Source organism: Scatophagus argus, chromosome 3, assembly GCF_020382885.2.
Source record: "Scatophagus argus isolate fScaArg1 chromosome 3, fScaArg1.pri, whole genome shotgun sequence".
Taxonomy (NCBI): Eukaryota; Metazoa; Chordata; class Actinopteri; family Scatophagidae; genus Scatophagus; species Scatophagus argus.
The window spans coordinates 22,886,289-22,906,916 of record NC_058495.1 but is presented as its reverse complement, the minus strand read 5'-3'; the positions used below and the strand labels follow the sequence as shown (position 1 = coordinate 22,906,916).

Genomic DNA, 20,628 nt, shown 5'->3' with positions numbered 1-20,628 from the left:
AAAAGCCCTTTAATTCCTCCCCCCACGGGTAAACACCTTCTACAAAGGACTGGAAGATACTGCACAAATATTTGCCTGACTACCAAAGTCGATGGAGAGAAACACCCAAGGTCTTTAAAAGATGGTGTTTAATGCCAGAGGAAGCAACATCAGGACGTCAGCACATCCTGCGGCAGCTCATGAGAGGACAGTCGATCGTGTCTGCTGTGAGCGGCCCAGCAAACTTTATTTCTTTCTAGTGACATATTGAAATGGCATGTTTTCTAGGCTGCTCTCCATGGCTGACACGGCCCACTTACGCACTCATCAGCAGGACCTGCTCTGCTTTGCGCTCTCAGCTGCTTTGTTCCAGCTGATGTCATCTAAACCTTGTCCCTGCAGGGTTGTCTGGAGTAGATAAGGACCCCCCCCACACACACACACAAACACACACACACACACACCCCACCCCACCCATTGGTCCTCTGCAGAAAAAAAAGGGGGCTGTGCTGCTATGAAGATGGATTACCCAGCTGGTGACACAAGTTCCCTTTCCGCCAAAGCCATGGTGGAGTACTAACGCAATTAAGGCAATTAATCTTCAACAAAAAGGGTTCACAGCAAAGTCTTATGAATTTGCCCCTTTCTGTACAGGTGCATAACTAAACAGACTTCCTCAGACATGCACGGAGTACATGAGTACACGGACTGTACATTCACACAAACGCAATTGTTTAATCTGGGCTGAATACATACATAAAGCATGAAGAAAGTCAACAAACAATTGAAAAAAAAATTTAGCACTTGTGTTCATCTCTCAGCTGATGTGTGAAACCAGTATGTATGCTCCATCATCAGTTCATCCGTCAGTGGTTTATGTTTTTCTTTAAGTCTTACGATTTTAAGAAGAAGAGACAGGCTGAACACCGCTGTCGACCTACAGGCAAGACAGCTATCACTGGGCAGCCAACTGTTCTAATGATTACAACAACAGATGCTGAGCATTTTTACTGTGTGGCACACAACACAAGGGTGTATGTGTGTGTGTGTGCGTGTGGGTGTCACAGATGAGACAAACGGAGGATAATAGGAAAGAGAGTAAGTGGATCTGCACATTTAAAGGCTCTGGCATGTGTTTTCAAGCTCTGTAAACAGTTTCACTACTGCCTGGCTGGCAATGCAGCCTGTCATCATGGCAAAACATTTCCTTTTAATGTAATACAGATGGGACTTTTGAATTTTAATTTCAAAACTGTGCTTCTTTCTTCTTCATTTTGGATTAGCGGCACCGGGTGGTCTAAGCCAATTATCATTTAGTTCAAGTAAAAGCATTTAAGCGTATTTCTGAACATTAGTCGGATGTTTAAAACTAACCAAATAAAGACAGTATTAAAGAAATCCATCTACTAATTGCCCATTATCATGATTCTCTTAAGCTAAAATAATGACTGTGATAAGTTTAAAACTAAAAGAATTCTCTAAACGAGTCTACATTAATTTGCTAATTACATGTTAATGATTCAAATCCCAAATCTTTCATCATTTATCACACCAGCTGGTTATTGTGTGATTTATAGTTGAACAGGTACATGCAGTGACAGAATTTTAGGATAACAAAGCATCTATTTCACACTGGGACAGACACCGCCTTTTCATTTATCAGTTCAAGAGGAAGTCAATTCACATCACAGCAAAGACAAATGTGAAATCAATCTAAACCATGAATTCAAAACAAAGTGGTCCAGGTGCTGAGAGGTTGAAACGTGTGACTGAAGTGTCGGAGGGCGAGTGAAGGGCACCAGCAGCGAAACCACTATGCAAATTCCCCGCCACTTTGTTTGACAAGCAACAACACTGCTTTGTATATATGCAAAGCCTGGCAAGACACTGTGCACACAGCCCTGCTGTCAAAGCAGAGTCATGCTAGAGTGGTGACACCCAATGGATGACCCCTGTGTGCACTGAGGCTACTGGGCCACACTTCACACTTCATTCAGACAGACAAACACTGGCAAAAGTTACCACATGTAGCACATATCGCATCTCAGGGGTCAAACATGGCAGGTCACTCTTGCTGAGGTGAGAAGTACTTGATTAGCACTTTGAATTTACTCTGCAGGTGGTCTGTTTGGCCACCTCTAAAGAAAACCACATTAACCATAACTCAGTTAGGCTTAATGCTTCTTTTACTTGTAGCTGGTGTGAGAGTGCTCTCACTGCATCTGGGAACTGCACCAAAGTCTGGCCAGTTCCTCCACACCAAACTCATCCAATCATGTCTTTATGGAGCTTATTTTGTGCAATAGGGCAGTCATGCTAGAATAGAAAAGTGTTGGAAGCACAGCATTGTCCAAAAATGTCTTGGTATGCATTAAGATTGACATTATGAGTTCCCTTCACTGGAAGTAAGGGGCCTGAAAAACAGCTCCATAAAGAGGTGTGTCTGGATACTTTTGTCTGTATAGTGTGTAATGATGTCACAGTACACGGACAGCATCTTGGACCTGTGGGCCTCCCAGGCACCCAACTAAATGGGACATTTGTGATAAAGCAACAAGACGGTGAGCCCTTGTGAACAGCAGTTTCACAGCAGAGTATAAGCTGGCTTCCAGACTAAAAACAGGGCTACATTACAAACAAGACAAAGGGGCAACTTTGGTGGGTACCTCTTGATCCATGGAACAACAATGAAATACGAGCAAGGAAGTCCAGTTCGACTGATTCACAAGTCTGAAGGTGCATCACACACCAAACACGACATCCTTCACTGCACAGTTTGTAGTATGAGGGAGGATTTCACAAGGTTGTAAAGCTACCAGAGATGCAATCATTTTATATTGTATAACAATGGCTGTGAGGCAAACAGCAGAATTGCAGTGCTCACATTAAAAAGGAATCAACAAAGCCAGGAATGTGCATGTGCACTTACATGTTCTCATTTCCACACACAACGTGGCGGACTCTGTGGACGAGGACATAACTGACACACTGGGAAAGAGAACAGGTGTATTGTCGTATTTGATTGGGCAGTACACGACCTTATTGGATGATGCTGCTTAATTTTCTTTGCATTGGCACCACTGCTGTGCTGCCAGTTTTAATGATTGAACACTACTAACAGACTAACAGATGAAATGAAAAAATAAACTCTGAAGTTGAGTTTACAATAAATCTTCAGTCAAGACTAATCATTTTAAATTTTATTGAGGCCTTAGATGTTCAAATGTCTGAAATGCTTGCTTAAAAATACATGCAGAAGAATGCACGTTTCAGTAGCCCTCTTGGAACTTTTTTTCATATGTGACTCTCATCCAGTATTGCAACCAGCTGGGGGCAACAACACATTGGAGATGACTTAAACATATATTATATACATAGTCAATATTACATATCAAAATGTGAACAAGAAGTAGCAGCAGGCGTTGTTTAGCATAAGAGGTGTCTGTATTAATAACCATGAACATGCCCTCCGAGAATTCGTATCTGGCTAAAAATAATGGCAACACATGCAGGGAGAAGGCCAACCGCCCTCACAGTTGGGTAAAAGCAGAACAAAATGTCTAAATGCTGTCTTACCTGTTACTTTCTTGAAGTGCTTCGCTGCCCTTCCGCCAAGAGACCACACCCCAAGGAGACATCTTGGGCTTGCACTCGATGAGCGCGTCTCCTCCTACCTTTACCAGAGTCTGGCTCCTCACTTGGTTGTGAGAGAAATCTGGGGCAACGGCTGAAACAAGAGCAGCATATTAAAGTTTGCAAAAGCCTCACATCTCTTTTCCTCCAAACAATCGCTGATTATTTATCTGATATTACATCTGATATCTGATCATGTCGTCACCATTTTGGAAAATGAGTTCTTGCCATGGATAATTCAAAGACACTAGATTACACTCTTTACAATCTGGATAATTACAAATCAAAAAGCCAAACAGTAATGCCCACCACTGATGTGGAATTGAAGAGATCGATGAACCTTTTCCATTACTCTCAGTAGAGACAGAAATGTCTTGCTCCATCCTACATAATAACGTTCCCTGAAAGTAAAACACTTGAAAAATATGTGCCCTTTTCAGTAGTGTGCAACTGTCTGATAGTGTCCGTGACATTCTTTATTTCTTAAACCTCCACCTTGAGTTTGACCATCACACTCGACTGTGCTGAGCCTGATTCCTATCAGCAACATGATTGGAATGAGATATGTTGGAGGATGAATAGTGAACGAGAGCTACTGCCAGCCCCAAGTGGAGAGTGACAGGCTTGACAGGGCAGATGGGCGAGGCTGGTGAACAGAGCAGCTCTGGCATACATCACTGTCAGCCGGACGCATTCATCTTATAATTAATGCTTTTCAATTAGTGGCCAATAAGAGAGAGGCCGGAGGTCATTCCACAGTACTGAGCAGAGGAAGAAGACGGGGCAAACTTGTGAAAAAAATGTGGAAAATGAATGCTTGCACACATGCCAACACATGAGTGTACACACGAACACACAAAGCCAATGTCTTACCTATAACTCGGAGCTCTGCATTGGAGTAGACCTCGCCGTGCTTATTCCCAGCCACACACTGGTACATTCCTGTGTCGGACAGGGTCAGGCGACTGATTGACAACGCTCCACTGGCAACCTGTATGCGCTCCTATGGACATAGAGATGCATGTCTTTAATATGCTTTATTCCCAAAGCTCATTTACATAAAACAGCCAGCCAGTGGGCTAGTGAATTATGGTCTGGAAGTGACAGACGTGGCAATAAATCTAGGTTTTCATCACTAATGGAGGGAAAGGCTTGGGTGGATGGAGGCAGGCTAGCAGAAAATGACCCTAATCAATCTGCATGTTTATGAGAGAGAAATAAAACCATGCCCTATTTATATCTCTGACTGCACCACAGGGCCTGTTTCCCCTTCAGCAAGAGGAGGGGATAAGAAGGGAAAGAATATCGTAACATCTGAGGTATAATGCATTGTGAAAATTGCTTTTCTGATAGGTATGCCACATACATACTAAGTGCTGTTTACGTGGTCAAGCTGCACCTCCTCTTCATCTGTGTGAACTATCATTTTTGCATTCCTACAGGAGGAACCTTGCTCATCACTGAGCTATCAAATTAAGATTGACTTAAGGTTGGCTGGGCCTGACGACCTAAAAACTCAAAAGCTGGATCAGTGCATCAGTTGGACATTTAATCCTCACTATAAGTTTATCTCTCTGAACTTTGGTTCTCACTCCACTCCTTCAAGAAAGTATTAAATCCTTGAGCAGTTTTCATATGTCTCTATGCAGCTGTGTCAGGTTCTGCCTCCTCATGCCCTTCATCTCCTGTGTTTTCCTCAGGCTCACCCATAAAGTCATTAGAGCCCATTTCCATAGGGGTGTCTGAGCGAGCCTGAACTCCAGTCGCAGAGGATTAAGGTACTGTCACATGAAAAGAGAGACTGTCCTCACTGAAAGATCACAAACTAATCCTGTGTTTGAGCAGGTTGTGTCTAAATTTCCATAACGCTCTGAGGCTCTGGATGTGCAGGGGCGAATATCCCTGCTGACAAGGGAAGCAAACGCTGGCTTATATCAGTCTGAGCAAGGAAAGCACTCCCATTTATGGCTGCTATTAATTAAGCATGACGTTCCTCTCAAATCAGCAGTTTTTCATGCAGGGACCTGGGGGGACCATCTGTATGCCTTATGCTGAAGGAAAATGATTGGCAATGTCAATGGCCAAGAACACCGAGTTGATTCATTTGATATAGGGCTGCAGAAACATGTAAAAGAAAATACAGCAAGAAGGAATGACTTTCATGTTTTAACAGAGAGATTCTTATGTTTGGTTTCTGTCTACAGCCATGTCATTCAAAATTACTCTCTACCAGAAGTCTTTGTGAAAATAATACAAATCTACATTTGCACTACAGCTGTAAATTTTTAATAAGCTACATTTTATATTGTCATAACAACACTGATCCAAAATCCATGTCATCCATCCTTTTCTTCCAATCCAATGATGTAAATGACAGAAAAACATTGAATAAGTAACCTGAAACTGATTCTGATCTGAAATTTCACTACAGGGTTTATAAACAAGAAATTATTATAGCTCACAAAGGCAGATCTGTAAAAGAAACTGACTAATTCCACTCACAAATATTGGATTAATCTGCCAGGGTAACAAAGAACCACAAGCAGACGTGAATAAGCTGTGGAGTTGCATTAGTAACAGCAAAAACAAAATCAGCTTTTTTGCTCCACTTGAGCTTGAATGAACAGGAAAGACAGTGGCCAAAAATAAGAAGAAGAAGAAGAAAAAACACCTTTCTAGTCCTAATCAGGATGTCATGGGCTGCAATAGATCACCCACTGCTTAAATTTATAGGCTCTGACACTGAGGTCCTGAAAGGAATAACCTCAAATCCACTACTGCAAATCATCTGTGTACTGGTCCCACACTCCTCCAAATGGACTAAATCCGTTTCGTGGTGGAGTTTCCCTTTAATTGCACAGCCACTTAATCCTACAGCAATTGTCAATAAAGCAGCAGAGAGTGAAGTCCTTCAAGACGAAAACAGCCATAGGAAAAGAAGCATTCCAATAAGCTATCACTATTTAGACACAAAGTGGTAACACAAGGACTCCCATAATCTGTAAGTGCTGCATCTGAGACAGCCGTCCTGGTAGAACAAAGAGACAGGTCAACTGTATGTCCAACAGAGAGTCCAATGCTTGTGCAATGAGGTTAAGAGGTACTACTATAGGAACGAAACACTAGAAACAGTTAATGTTCTTAAATATTTTAAATGGCTGACACTGAATAATTGAAAACATATATACTCCAGCATCTATCATGACCTCTTAGAAATCTAATGTACTGTATAGTCAATTTCTGTTGCTCAAAGTGAGAAAACCGTCAGAAGAAATAAGTTCCAGTGAACTACACGGTCAGAAAGGTCTCAATTGATTCGCTGTAATAAATAACAACAAATGGCGCATCCTCTCTCCACTGCTCCTTACATCCTTGACCTTTCCCTCTTCCACTCATTAAGCCACTGTGGTTAATAGTGGCATTTCAAACAATGGAACACCTTTGCTCATTAATCCATTCACCCATGCATACAGAATATAACCATTTATTAAGTCTGTGGAGGAAATTAAAAAAAAATCCCACACAATCACCTTTAATCATATATTTATTTCTTTAAACGGAGATGCTGTGTAATTTTGTCTATTTTTAAAAAGCAGTCGTGTTTTCATTGGAATGTATTCAGTTTAGAGTAAAATGAGTGAGTCTGAGGCCACATTAACAAAAGACATTTACACTGACGACATACTAGAAAATGCCTGTCACGGTGCATCCCGTTATTTACTATTTTTAAGAAATCACCTGAAAAGAGAATGAAAAAGGTGACCTGTTTCAAAAAAGCAAAAACACAAAACATCTTGTTTTCTAAAAAAACTAACAACAGAGAGTTGTTACCTTATAAGGGGCTTTGATAGAAAATGTTAGCTATTGGCTAAACAGATAGCAAGCCAAATCTCTGCTTTATGAGAAAAAGGCTTTGCTGTGCAGAGCGTTGCCTCGAGTAATGTAACAACAGGCTGGGTTCATTCCACCGACATGTATAACATTCAAGTACTGATTGATATTCTCTGGTGTGTTTGGCGCCTTTTTGCATAATGAAGCAAATTAACATAATGTCTGTTTATTTATCAGGTGCAAGCTGTCTTTTTCAAACAATCTGACTAAAGGATGCAATATAATAATCCAATACGATGAAGGAAAAGTGAGGCGTATTTTTGCAAATGCCAACACTGATTTCAGTTAAAGTTAAATGTACAAGTAAGCTGGTTGGAGAAACAACAGGCTCATCTCTAATCATTGTACCCACTAGGGGAGTTTGGAGACAGCAGGGAGCTAAAATGAAAAAGGGACATACAGTGTTAATATGGAGAACCTACTGTTTTCGTCTTTGGTGGCAACAGATTAATAACTGAACTTGGTGAAGAGAGATTTAACAGAAGATTAGAGTAGCTATTACATCGCTGTGCTTTCCAGACTAGCATGAAATACTCCGCCTGTTTTCAGTTTAGTCTCCCATCACAGAAAAGACACAGTCTCATTCTTTTGAAATAAATGCCGTATAGGTGCACAGGAGGTGCTGTGTTGTAATGACAAAGACAATAATGCGTGGTAATTAGTCAGTAAAGCTTGAACAAACAGAACACACTGCACACACTGTTCACTCAGCATCACAGAGTATGGAAGCAACATCTGTGCCAAAGCTGCTGCTGCAAGTCTCACTTTGGAAGCAGAGCTTTATGCTCTATTCTGAAGACATGCTAACCCTTGGAAGCTCTCACCTCTGCGGACTCCAGGTTCTCTCCATTTTTCATCCACCTGTAAGACGGCTTCGGCTTCCCTGTGGCTTTACACTCCCACACCAGCGAGTCATCAATGAGCTTCTGGACATCTTGGGGTTTCTCAATGAGATGAGGAGGGGCTGGAAAAAATGACAATGTAAGAGTCAACTCAAGCTGTCAAATTTTTGATACAGACAAAATAGCATGGCAGTAAGTAATGGCAAATTAGCAAGGGCATAATTTCCACTGAAAGAAAGAAAAATCTAATGAACCTATTTTTATTTCCCAGTTTGATTTGGTCACAAAAATGATTGCAAATAGTAACTGTCTGAAGCTGACTGTCCATCTGCTCATCTAGGTTGCCACTGTTCTCACAGCAATTAAACTTCATACAAAATAGCCAGAGCTTCAGGCTGCAAGAATATATGGCTTTATTTGCAACTCTCCTAGCGCGTCATTTCAAGAACCAAAATGCACAGTCTTCCAAATTAGCATAGATTAAAGGTCGCAATCAGAATTTCTTGATGTAATGACATTAATTCCAAGCACATTTATATATAAGTGAATAGTTTGACAAACTTCTTTGTGTTAGTTAAAGCGGCATCTTTGGAAACACAGGATAGAAGGATACTTAAGACTTGGTTAATTTCTTGTGTTATTCCATGTGTTAAAGCGCATAATATGTAGCGTTTCCACATTTCCCCAAAACCAGATCCATATGCATTAGGGCGGCTACTGGCGCCATAAAAACCCTCCATTCGATTCCATCCAAGTAAATGATGGTATAATTATACAGGAGGGGAATTGATTCTTGCAGCGTCATGCAAGTAACTCAAGGCTAGTTAATGATTAAGCTGAAAAAAGTAATACATAAAACTAGTTCTGTAAAGCTTTCAGTGTAATGCTCTGTACATTCTGGATGATGTGTAGGTCAAGCTACTATCATCCTATATCACACAAGGCCAGTGGCAGGACAAGAGTAATGGCTGACCGCACTTTTCCATTGCATAGACCTCACCCAATACTCTTCTCAAGGACTGACCATTGTGTGGGCTTTTCAGTACAGGTCATTCTCTAATTTGCTTCTGCTATACAGCATTTGCCTTGAGTAAAGTGGGATAACACAAAGAGAAATTCAATAACTGTATGTCCACCATATTTCCGTGAATTAAAACTGCAGCATGCAGTCAGTGTGCAATCTAAACTGTGTGTATGTGGGTGTTCGGCAAACACAGAGCAAGAACTGATAAAAAAGAGGTGGTTATAGAGACCTGAGGGGGGTATTTGTGCATTCTTGTGTATGCATGTCTGATTCAACATCAAAATCCAGTCCAGTATCAGTTTGTGGTTCATGTGTCATACCATTGGCCTCTAAGATCCCTTTGGCAGCCGAGGCTGCGGCACAAGGTTGGTTGAGGTCATTAACATTTAACATGTGTGGAGGCTGTGCTGTTGCCATCTGCACAAACAGTGAGAAAGGTTACAATCTGCTGCTGAAAAAAGACATTTATTCTCAAACTAAGTGATGTAACGTCTACCCTAAGCTTCACTTCGCTGAAGTTCCTTTAGTTAACAAAAACGCTACAAAATATGAAATTCAGTTTGTTCACATTGATAAATATTTTTAAAAACAATGTCAGCTTTTTCAGTCTGTCTGATACACTCCTTTATGTGTGCTTAGAGAAGAACCCACCATTAAAGATGTTAGAAAGTTACTCTGTGAGGCTCCACCATCACCATCCCCACCGTCATTTAGAATCGCATCCATTCAAGCTACTGCAATCCTCCATCAGAGCCCGGCCAAGCTGCCCCACCCACTGCACCTTTCAGGACTGAATTGTTGTTGTTGTTGTCCCTCACTCTATCCCTCACCCACTGTGAAAGTATCGACTCTCAGTCAACGCTTACCAAATGAAAGCAGGCAGCCCATCTTTGCCCACACCGGGCGAAGAGCGCATACAATCAGAGCAAATGTCAAGTGGCTAAAGAAGAAGAGAGATGGGAATTTGCCTTATCAGTGAAATCGCTATGAGATAATGCAGCAGCAAGACTGCAGAAACACAAGTGTGAATACAATGGAGGAAACAAACCTGGCAGAGCATTGCATTTGCTTACTCTCTGAGTGATGTCAACATCAGCAAGTGAGCAAACGGCTATTTCTTTCCCAAGCTTTCTTTTCAGAGATGAAAATTTAACAAAACCACCCCTTGTCTTTGGCTTGAGCAGTAATAAAAACTGCTTCCAATACAGCACACAAGCAAATGCCTTCTGTTTCATTAAGACAAAATGAAGAGATGGAAAACACTAGTTGCGGGATTTACAGTATGTTTGCCTCGTAGAACACTAACTTGACATTACAAGCGTGAGAATGTTTCAACGTTGAACATAGTGCCATCATAAAGTTAACGCCTTCATTTCTAACGCAAAGCCCAGCTCTCTTTCCACTGTAGCCTGCTTGGATGCACAAGAGATACCCTTATCGATTCCCCCATTGGCTTACACTGCTGACAAATGTCTCAGAGGCTTAATTCAAAGGGAGTTCAAACTAAGATTACTGATTTTTATCACTTGCTTGCAGACAGCAGGAGGAAGAGGGAGGGAGGGAGAGAGAGAGAGAGAGAGAGAGAGAGATTGACAAAACACATCAAAAATGAGAGAGGAGCCACAGCTCAAAAGGACAAATGAAACCTGGGTGGATCACAGTGTGCTCCTGGGCTGTTAGAGTGAATGAGAGCTTCCACTGCTGTTGTAAAAAGCAATGGTAAATTGTTTAATGCCCCAAATGAGTTATTTTTGATGGTTGACACAGCATGACTTTAAGAAGAGAAAATCAGAGAGGAGAAAACAAGAGAGTGGGAGGAAAGTCCACTCATTGTTCAAAGAAGGTAACTGCCCAGATATATGAATGAATCTGGATTGTTTTATCCCTTCATGTCATAATATTAAATAATATTAGCTTCCTCTTCTATGAGTTATTTCCTTTGTTGGATGAAAGATTAAGTCCAATTTTGGTAAGTCACAAAAATTATGACTCAGATATGATGCTGTTTAGATTGGAAGTTATTTCTGTCATTAAAAAGTTTTTTTTTTTTAAAAAATGTTCAAATGTGTATTTATCTGTCATTTTGTAAGGGCAGGTTAGTTTTCCGATGGTGGACACTGGGGTGAAGTGTCAGCAGTAACTGAAGTCAATAGGTGTGACTCTGTGACAAAACTAACCCCCTTCCCGTGGATCCAGATGCTGCTGGTGCAGATTATGTCCCTGACATATGTGCCACTGGTCTATGTATAGTACATTTAAAAGCTTTGATCTCCAGTCAAGTTGGATGTCAATCACGATGCCATCTGGTGGAGCCCAACACAAGGCTCACCAACAAGGTCGAATCCAAGGGCTCAGCCTCATCCGCATCACTCCTTTAATCTGGATCAAAATATTAGAGGCATCATGGCTGACAGCCTTTAATCATTTTGATGTGCTGTTAAAACGAGCCTCCCTCCTTGTGTAGGCTGCACGAGCCTGTGATCACTGCTGACTGCTGTATAAGACCAGTTGTGTCTGTTTTTGCTGCCTCTCAGTCTGAGCAGGTCTGACAGATGTGGTGCACGCTGGTCAAATATTCATGCACATCAGGATCACCTACCGTAGAAAGAGAGCTTTCCTTTCACCATGTTCATTCCCCTGGAGTTCTCGGCCACACACTCATATGTGCCAGCGTCCTCCTGTTGGAAATATGGGATTTCCAAGACGCCACTGGCCTTCCTCATGTCCACTTTCCTGGGGAAGGGAACGTTGTCCACTCTCCTCCAGTTTATGGATGGTACCGGGCTATGAAAAGGGAAATTTTAAAGCGAAAATAAATCTCGTGCTGTACAAACTCAGATCTTTTTTTTTTTTAATGATTTTAGTCTTATATTGTTTGTTTTTTGAAAGACAAAGAATTCAGTTAGTGATACCACACATCAGTAATAAAGAAACCAAAAAGCAAAAACAGCAAATCTAATGATCAGCAAACCTTGTCTAAAAATGCTTCAAAATGTTTCCTCTTCTCCATTATACATACACATGTTAACTGAAGTCAGCTGTTTAACACCAAAAGTTGACCTATTTCATGCCACTTCACCGTAACATACTTAAGTTAAGGTTAAAGGCCTTTTGAAGGTGTAAAATTAGGAGGTTTCATTCCCTGATGAATGTAGAGACGCAAAAATAAGTCCAAAGAGTTCGACAGATTCAGTACACCGTGTTACAAAGCCTGATATCTTAACAGAGGATGTGCCCTCTCATTTCTGACTTGGCGTGCAGCCTAGCATGAAACACACGATGATTACTCCAAAGTGGTTGAACACATGACAAAAAAATAATCTCAGCTTTCTTCTGGTGATATTCGTCTTTTTCATGTGTTGGTGTTGAGCCTGACTGAGAGTGGGCTTACTTTCCCAGAGCGAAGCATTCCAGCTTCACAGTGGATCCTTTGGCAACATGAACAACCTCCGGAAACTGAACTTCAATCTTTGGTTCATATTCACCCATCACACCTGAAAGAGAAATGCAAATGAGTGTCAATGTGCCAAAAAAGCAAAAAAAAATAAAAAACACCCCAAAAAACAAAACAACAAAAACAAAACAAAATAAAGACTGAAGTTGTAGCTCCTGCCGTTGTTGCACAGTTACTGAAAACCTTTTTCAAGTAAAGGTCTCTTTTAACTTAGAACTGAAATGTTTTTCGACTTCCAACACTGTGCGATCTGAGAACCAGGAACACGCTCTGCTCTCAGCATTGTGACAGAATGCTCTCGCAAGGAAAAGCATGAGCGAGAGGGGGGGAAAAAAAGCCAAAGCCAGCTTTTCAGTGGACATACAACACAGTGATGCTGAAAGAAAAAAAAAAACAACTTTGAGAATCCATAGTGGGTTTGAGCTTTTACATCCAGATGAGTTTCATCTTGTTGTAGTGCTAACAGCTATGAACCAGAAAATGGGCCCATAAAATCCCCTGGGTATCGCTGCTGAGTCTACAAAGCATCCCATTCACTGTCGGTGAAGCAGCTGGATTATAATATTGCTGCTGTGCATGCTAAAAATCTCTGGGAGCAGATGGGAATTTGGACTCTCTGGTGTTCCAGCTTTGGAAGATTCTTTTTCTTTTACCTATTTTTCCTCTCCTCACCTTAGATGACACCAAGGTAAATTATATTAATGAATTTGTAATTAGTATGCTTTCATTTCTCCTAGCTGTGTCAATTCTGGGCTCACGGCATGGTATTTTAAGCCTATCTCACCCACCAGTGTAACAATAGGCTTTCCGCCATTGCTGTAATTCGGGGCTGTGTTGTACAAATAGCTCTAGAGATGGAGGAAACGGGCCAATTTCATCTCGTTGATTTGGTGAGGCATGTGTTCATCAGGATGGCTCCCTGAGTGACTGTGAAAGCTAATTCAGATCCTTATCACAACTGTCTCATACTGGAATGTAACCACAGCACTATCACCCATTTTAAGCAGACAGGTGGAAGTGGACGGGTAATTGTCTCATACCATAACCTTTTGCAGGGGACACCTGTTCAACGTGCGTGCCTGCAAACCCCTCCAACCTCAGCTCCTGTGACTGTGAGGGGCAGAGCTGATGTCCTGCTGTTGGATCTGTTATTCAAGTCAAATAAAAGTATAATGGAAAAAAGGAAGGAAGGAAGCAGGGAGGGAACACGCTCTGTAATTGCTTGAATCTAAAAATAGTGAGAAGCAAAGCGTTTCAGAATTTATTTAGGCAGACTAATCTTCAATGATCATTTATTCTTAATTTAAATAGATAGATAGATACTTTATTGATCCCGAGAGAAATTCAAGATGCTGACCATAAAAAGCAACAAGAATCCTCACAACCCAACTAGCTGTTTGCATCTTGCACCAGATCAGCTGTGGGAAAGACTGGGAAAGAAAAATGACATGAACGTCATAAAAGACATTTCTAGTGAAAATAACATTAAGCTTCTTATTTCCTTACATTAAATCTACTGAGGACAGAAGCCAACAATTAGACCAGTTGACGATGATGACCTTTCCTGTGGAGTGCCTTGATAAGGCCAGCCTAAAGCCTCAGAACCACATGTTAAAGGACATGCTTAAATTAGCAAAGAGAGAGAGATAATTAACCTTTGAATTTCATTTGTATTCCTTAAAACCACTTGTCCTACTTTCAGGTACAGACTGTGAGCAAGTTTGGCTTTTAGCTTATCAGTACCAGAAAAAAGATTTTCAAACATTTGCTCCCGGTGGAGCAGCTGCATTTTTTTTTTTTAACTGAAATGAAAATATTACGAAAACAGAAGGATGAAAATGACAAGTAAAATAAGTAAAATAAAATGTATCAGAAACCATGTGAAGTGTTGATAAAACATGACACACAGTTCCCGCTCACCCCCGTGCACACATGCCTTTATGGATTGTCTTCTTGATCTCAAATGCATTATTTTGCTTTCAGAAGAATCACCAAATTATAAAGCACTATATGTATGACCAGAAGGGCCCATAAGCACACCGTATGACCGAGGCTCACCGTCGCTACGGAGCACTAGCGGAGTGGGTGGACCCTGGACTCGGGTCTTAGTGACGGTGTTGGTCACCACACAGGTGTAGTTGCCAACATCCGAGGGCTCCACTTTGGCAATGTACAGATTCCCCGTCTCCTGTGAGATGAAGCGGCGAGTATCCTGCTTCACAAAGGTCGGGTACTCATTAAAGATCCAGGAAAATACCAGATCTGTGAATAAAGGAGAAAACAAGAATTCTGAATTTAAATGTTCCTCTTCTTTTTCATGAAACACAAGGAAGGAAAATGAAATATTTTGGTTGTTTCAGACCCCCTGAGGGTGAAAGAGTCACATCATGCTGCAGTGAAAACCGGTGACAGGATCTGTGAGAGGTTACAGATAAATGTAATTATCTGGACTCACTTCAAATGACTATTTTGCATGTGGACGAGGTCTGCATGCTCAACCAGGGATTAGGGAAGATACTCGGGTATGTGTTGTCATGACTAAATTACAGTTCCCCACACAGCCAACTAAAATTAGCAACAGAGATAGTTTCTAACACACACCACACCAACAGGCATGTTACGCTTCAAATACTTGAATGTAAAAATGAAATTTATTTTTTTCTTTTTCTAAATTTCAGTTCTGGACATTAATCAACAGGGAGGTTGTCCAGACGGGGTAACACACACCTTGTAACAACTCAGTGTGATGCACCACTTTACTGGCAACTAATATATCCACAATAAATGATTATATTATTTTAATAATGATAATTAAATATGGAACTGGCTAGTGGGCAGACTCACAGATACTCTATTAAGCAATTTACCATCAGATACTGGCTCATTAACATATTATCCAGCAGGTAGACATCAACTAACTTGTCATTATTTGCTGTCTAATCCCATTTTCAGATATTAGTTCTTAATTTGTTCCTTATTAGTTCCTTGAATTAAACCATTTAAAAAAACATTTAAAGGTATAGCGTGTAGGATTTAGGGGCATAAATGTAATATAATATTGGCAGAAATTAAATCAAATATTCATATTAATGTTTTCATTAGTGTATAATCACTTGAAAGTACAAAGTGCAGAAGGAGCAGCTCTTCCTCCACAGAGTCCGCTGTGGTTCTACAGCATCCCAGAAGGGACAAACCAAAAGGGAAATTTCTCCTTGTTTCAAACCATCAAAAATTGGCAGGATTTGAAAGACATACTGCAAAAGTACAACAACTGTTATGATGTAAAACGAGAGCCAGCATTTTCCAAAACAACATCTGAAGAGAAACCAAACAAACATGTGACATGGGATCACCGACAGGAAGTGGAGCATCGAGTTGGCAAGTACCTTCAGACTCGACAACACAATCAATAAACAGTGTTTAAACGTTTAAATGTTTAAATGTCCGCCTTCAATGTCAAGTGATTGTGTTGGAGTATTTCAAAATAAGCAAAACAGACACGAACACGCTAAAGGCTAAAGAGTTAATATTCATGTTACTAGTGTCAATTCTTTTACCCAACTTTATGAACGACTGAAACAAATAGTGTGAAACTAACAATAAACTCAGCTGATTTTAATGCTGATCCAGCTTGCGTAACTCAGTTATGGAGTTTTCTGTGTCATTAGATTTACCGTGAGACACTTTTAAGTAAGAGGAAAGAAACAAAATCAATGGCCAATTATTGACAGTTTAATTAGTTAATGATAACAATCTAATTACAAAGAATGATAATTAATGACTGACCGGTACAGTAGATAAAATTAAGTAATTATGGGATTCCATTAACCTGGTCGATAATCCAATGTGGTGTGATCCACTGTTTAGAATGAAACAAATGCTCAGCAGAAAAATGTGAACAATGAGGCTCTTTAACAAAACAATATAATACAATTAAAATAACGTGTTCGAATTGCCACATCGTTGCTAGCAGCACCATAAGTCAACCACAGACATCATCTCTACCTCGATTCCACAGAGATATTAGAAATGCGATGATTTCATTTCAAGAACTTATGCACTGTGTGCTCTACATATGAAGTGGGATGTTTATGTTGTGTGTTTGTGCCTCCATTTATTTTGCAGCAGCGGTATTGAATTAAGTGCATACAGTAAATCAGCGACGGTCCTTCGGCTCAGGCTCGTTCAGATGAGAACTACCTCTGAATGAGTTCTTCACGTTATTGATGTCAACTCATCACCTGAACGTTGTGACGTAATGTGCTGTTCTGGGGTTCCCACACGGAGAGAAAATATGTGAACATACATGTTTTTTATCTATGTCACATATATTTTCTAACATATATGCTATACATATATATGAAAATATATGTGTGCATATATATATGTACATATAGTTGAAAGATGTATGTGGGGGGGGCAATCTCTAATATGTGCACATATGTTGTAAAACGTATGTGTCATCGATAAAAAACATATATGTTCATATATTTTCTTTCCATGGGGGACTGCATAGTGAAAAAGGTGTAAACAGCATGACGCAACAACAACAGCGCCGCTCTGCTGTTGTTGCTTCATGTACATCTAACCATCCAGTCTGATTAGCTGGAAGACTAAGTTTCCATTTTCAGGGGACTGAATAACATACAGACATTAAGTTGTTTGCGTATATAATCTTATTCCACTTCCTGTTACAGATATGAGATGTAGTTGAAAGCTCTAAAAATGTAGTAATTGTACCTTTAAATCTGTTATGTTATGCATAGCGTTTTCAACGTCCTCACTGAACAACATACTTCTGTTTTGTCGACCATATGGGGATATTTTTTAAAATGTTCTTTATCACACACTGGTGAGAATATATGACAACACTACGATCTTAGGTCGCATAAAATATTCTAAAGTCCACTTACTGTAATGAGCTCATTTCGTTAGTCGTGATGTAGCAAAACTTTTCTGAACGTAAACGGCGGCCAGCTGCATGGAGACACCAGGATCAGCTGAGGTCCTTGGCTTTGCTTCCACGTCGGAAATGAGAAAAATCTCAGCCCGTCGTTTGTTTTTACCGAAGCGATCACGTGAACGATTGTGTCAGTTAACGACACAGCACGTTAGCACCGCGTTTTAACTTGTTTAAGCAAAACAACAGAACACAAGAGCAGCCGGCGTAAACAAACTTTTCAGTTTCCCGCAAAGTCCACAATGCATTGCGGTTTTCCCACTCCGCTACGTCACACTTGCGAGCCCTGCAGCCTCCTAAGCCGGCTGTCCCGGTTCGGCTTTGTGAGTCGGTAGTTCGCCCGTCGCCGCAGTATGGATCGAGTTGATGATAGATGACAGAGTGTGAGGCTGCAGGCAATAAAACAATCAAAAGCTATTGTCTGCACTGAATTAAAATAAGTACAATCATAAATACATTTTGTTTGAACATATATGCACATTGCATCATTTGCAAATAAAGTGAGATATAGGCATTATGTATGGCATATATGCACCTGACTGAGGCATGTATGTGGATATATAAAAGTCATATATGACACATATATTTCCTATATATCCACATACATGCACATATATGACCCTAAATATGCCATACATGCAGCATATATTCTGCATATATTTGGATATATGTTCATATATTTCCTTTCCGTGTGGGTTTTGCCACTCTAACTGACAGCAGCGCACTATTTTCCTGCTGAGCTTAATCAATCCCTACCAATTGTTAGCGGACTAGCAATTAAACATAACAGTCTTGCAGGAACCTCCCTTCTGCTTCCCTGTGCTGCTCGGCCATTTATCACAGCATGATCCCACACTCCTGCTGGCTGAAAGGAGCAGGTACTGCGCTGTACTGGAGGCAACAGAAGCAGCCGATCAGCACCATTTGGGGCTTAGGGTTTGGCTGCTGTGCATGTGGAGCCCAGCACAGAGCGATGGCACAGCAGACATCCATTGGGACAAGGGACACTTCAAGGCAGGATAAGGCATGTTGTGTTTGTTTCCTCTCCAGTGCTTTTGGACTATGGCTGCACCTGCTCTCCTTCTATGTTTAAAACCCATATGACTACATGGCACAACATGAGCTGCAGAATGCCACTGAGAGCAAAAACATAATGAGATATCTCACACAGCTGGCCGAACAGTCTTCACAAAATTATTCAGGGCATTCATTTTATGGGTTACACAGCTCACTTGTATGAAGACAGGACATCATCAAGATAGAATGTAGAGCAAAGAAACGGGGAGGCAAAATGACTGTCGCTGCCATAGCATAAATCAGCCTTATTTGTATTATGATGACAGCCGTACATGAGCTCAAATGAACAATTTCAGTCCTTTTTCATGTTGCGGAGGTCCTCTCAAAGCAGAAAATATACACATTATTTGTAAAACATTTCTGCAGTTTGTGGGTTTTCTCAGGCCTGGTTTGGTTGGAGTGGTTCTTTTGAAACTGAGCATTTCCCCAACCCCCAAACTGGACTGTTTAGGCTCATGTGAATATAGCAATCGCATTGGATGTTTGACAAAACGTTGTTGGTGAGATCCCCATGAAAAGGTGATCTTACTAAACCAACCCTGGAGGACTTTTTGTATGTGGTCTGAAAGCAAACAAACCAAACACAGGATTTTTACAGATATGTTATTTTAGCATTAAATCCATCTGTACATCTATTCAGACAGCAACCTTATTGACCTGAATAAACCATGTGTATGTACAGTTACAGCAATAACTGTAACAGTTATATGTATGTTGTTTGGTGGATCTTAGTGGTGCAGGATGACGATTGCCAAATCTGTCCAAAACTGTCCAACTGAGTTACCTGTCAGGCTGTGTAACTTTGTTGTTTGATTGAAAAAAGTCAGTGTGAAACCGGGCCAGACCTAAAATCCAACAATGTATGATTTTTTTTTTTTTCTCTTCGGTTTGGAACAAATGAACCAAACCACAGGTGTGAATACAGACTACGGTTTCTTTTGATCTGCCCCCTCAAAAAATCATTACTTCCAAAACATGATCCATTGGAGGGAGGCTTTCAAAAGTCCCTGAAGTGTACTCTGTGGTTTCCCTCTAGGTTAAAGATCACTTTGCATAAGTCACAATGAATAAAGCTGCTGTACTCACAAAAGGAGGTCCAGGAGCAGCTTCAAAGGACAGGCCTCACTGAATATTCAAAGCCTGAACACGACGTGCAAGTCAAACACGTCGTCTCGTCCCCTTACGTGGTTAAGATCGTACCCAGACAGTTTGGGAGATAATGTAAAGATGTAGCATGAAGAAAAAGACGGTGGGCAGTAATCCCAAAGTAGGTCTATCATCTTTAATGACAGCCTGGAAAGGAAACGTCTCTATCAGCTTAGGGCACCTGGAGGGATGCACTTGTGGTTATGTACCAGCTGAAAGGTTAGTCTGCAGCGTGAGCAAGTTGTGTCACAAAAACAAGTTCAAATAAATTAAAACATTCAAAATTTGTCTTCAGCCTGCGCATGTGATAAGAACAACAGTTGAAATGCAGTTCTTAAACTGTGATATTTTGAGACAAACTGAGTATTTTTTGAGACTTCTCAAAGCTTTGCCAGAACAACACTGTTTCATATGCTTACTAGTAACATGACCCTTTAATTACAATATGTAGGTTATATGCATTTGTCTGTTTGTAAATATGTTCATCACCTTACTGTTGCAATATAAATTGTGCACAGTGACACAAAAAATCAGAATCTTCAACCCTCAAAGGCTTCCATTAGATTAGATGTATACAAGATGGATGCAAAGATCGAATTGAGCCTACATTTCAGTCTAAATT

General features: G+C 40.7%; 1 protein-coding gene across 3 annotated transcripts in view; it reads right to left on the bottom strand.

Moving 5' to 3' along the window:
- Positions 1-20,628, bottom strand: part of cntn4 (contactin 4) — a 137,638-nt gene that overhangs the window by 33,243 nt on the left and 83,767 nt on the right. For all 3 annotated transcript variants that reach the window (XM_046384797.1, XM_046384799.1, XM_046384798.1), the window contains 6 exons: positions 14,882-15,085; positions 12,761-12,863; positions 11,969-12,153; positions 8,328-8,467; positions 4,486-4,615; positions 3,556-3,706 (listed from right to left, as the gene is read on the bottom strand). In XM_046384797.1, the coding sequence (XP_046240753.1) occupies positions 3,556-3,706; positions 4,486-4,615; positions 8,328-8,467; positions 11,969-12,153; positions 12,761-12,863; positions 14,882-15,085 (913 nt within the window). The remainder of the gene's footprint in view (positions 1-3,555; positions 3,707-4,485; positions 4,616-8,327; positions 8,468-11,968; positions 12,154-12,760; positions 12,864-14,881; positions 15,086-20,628) is intronic.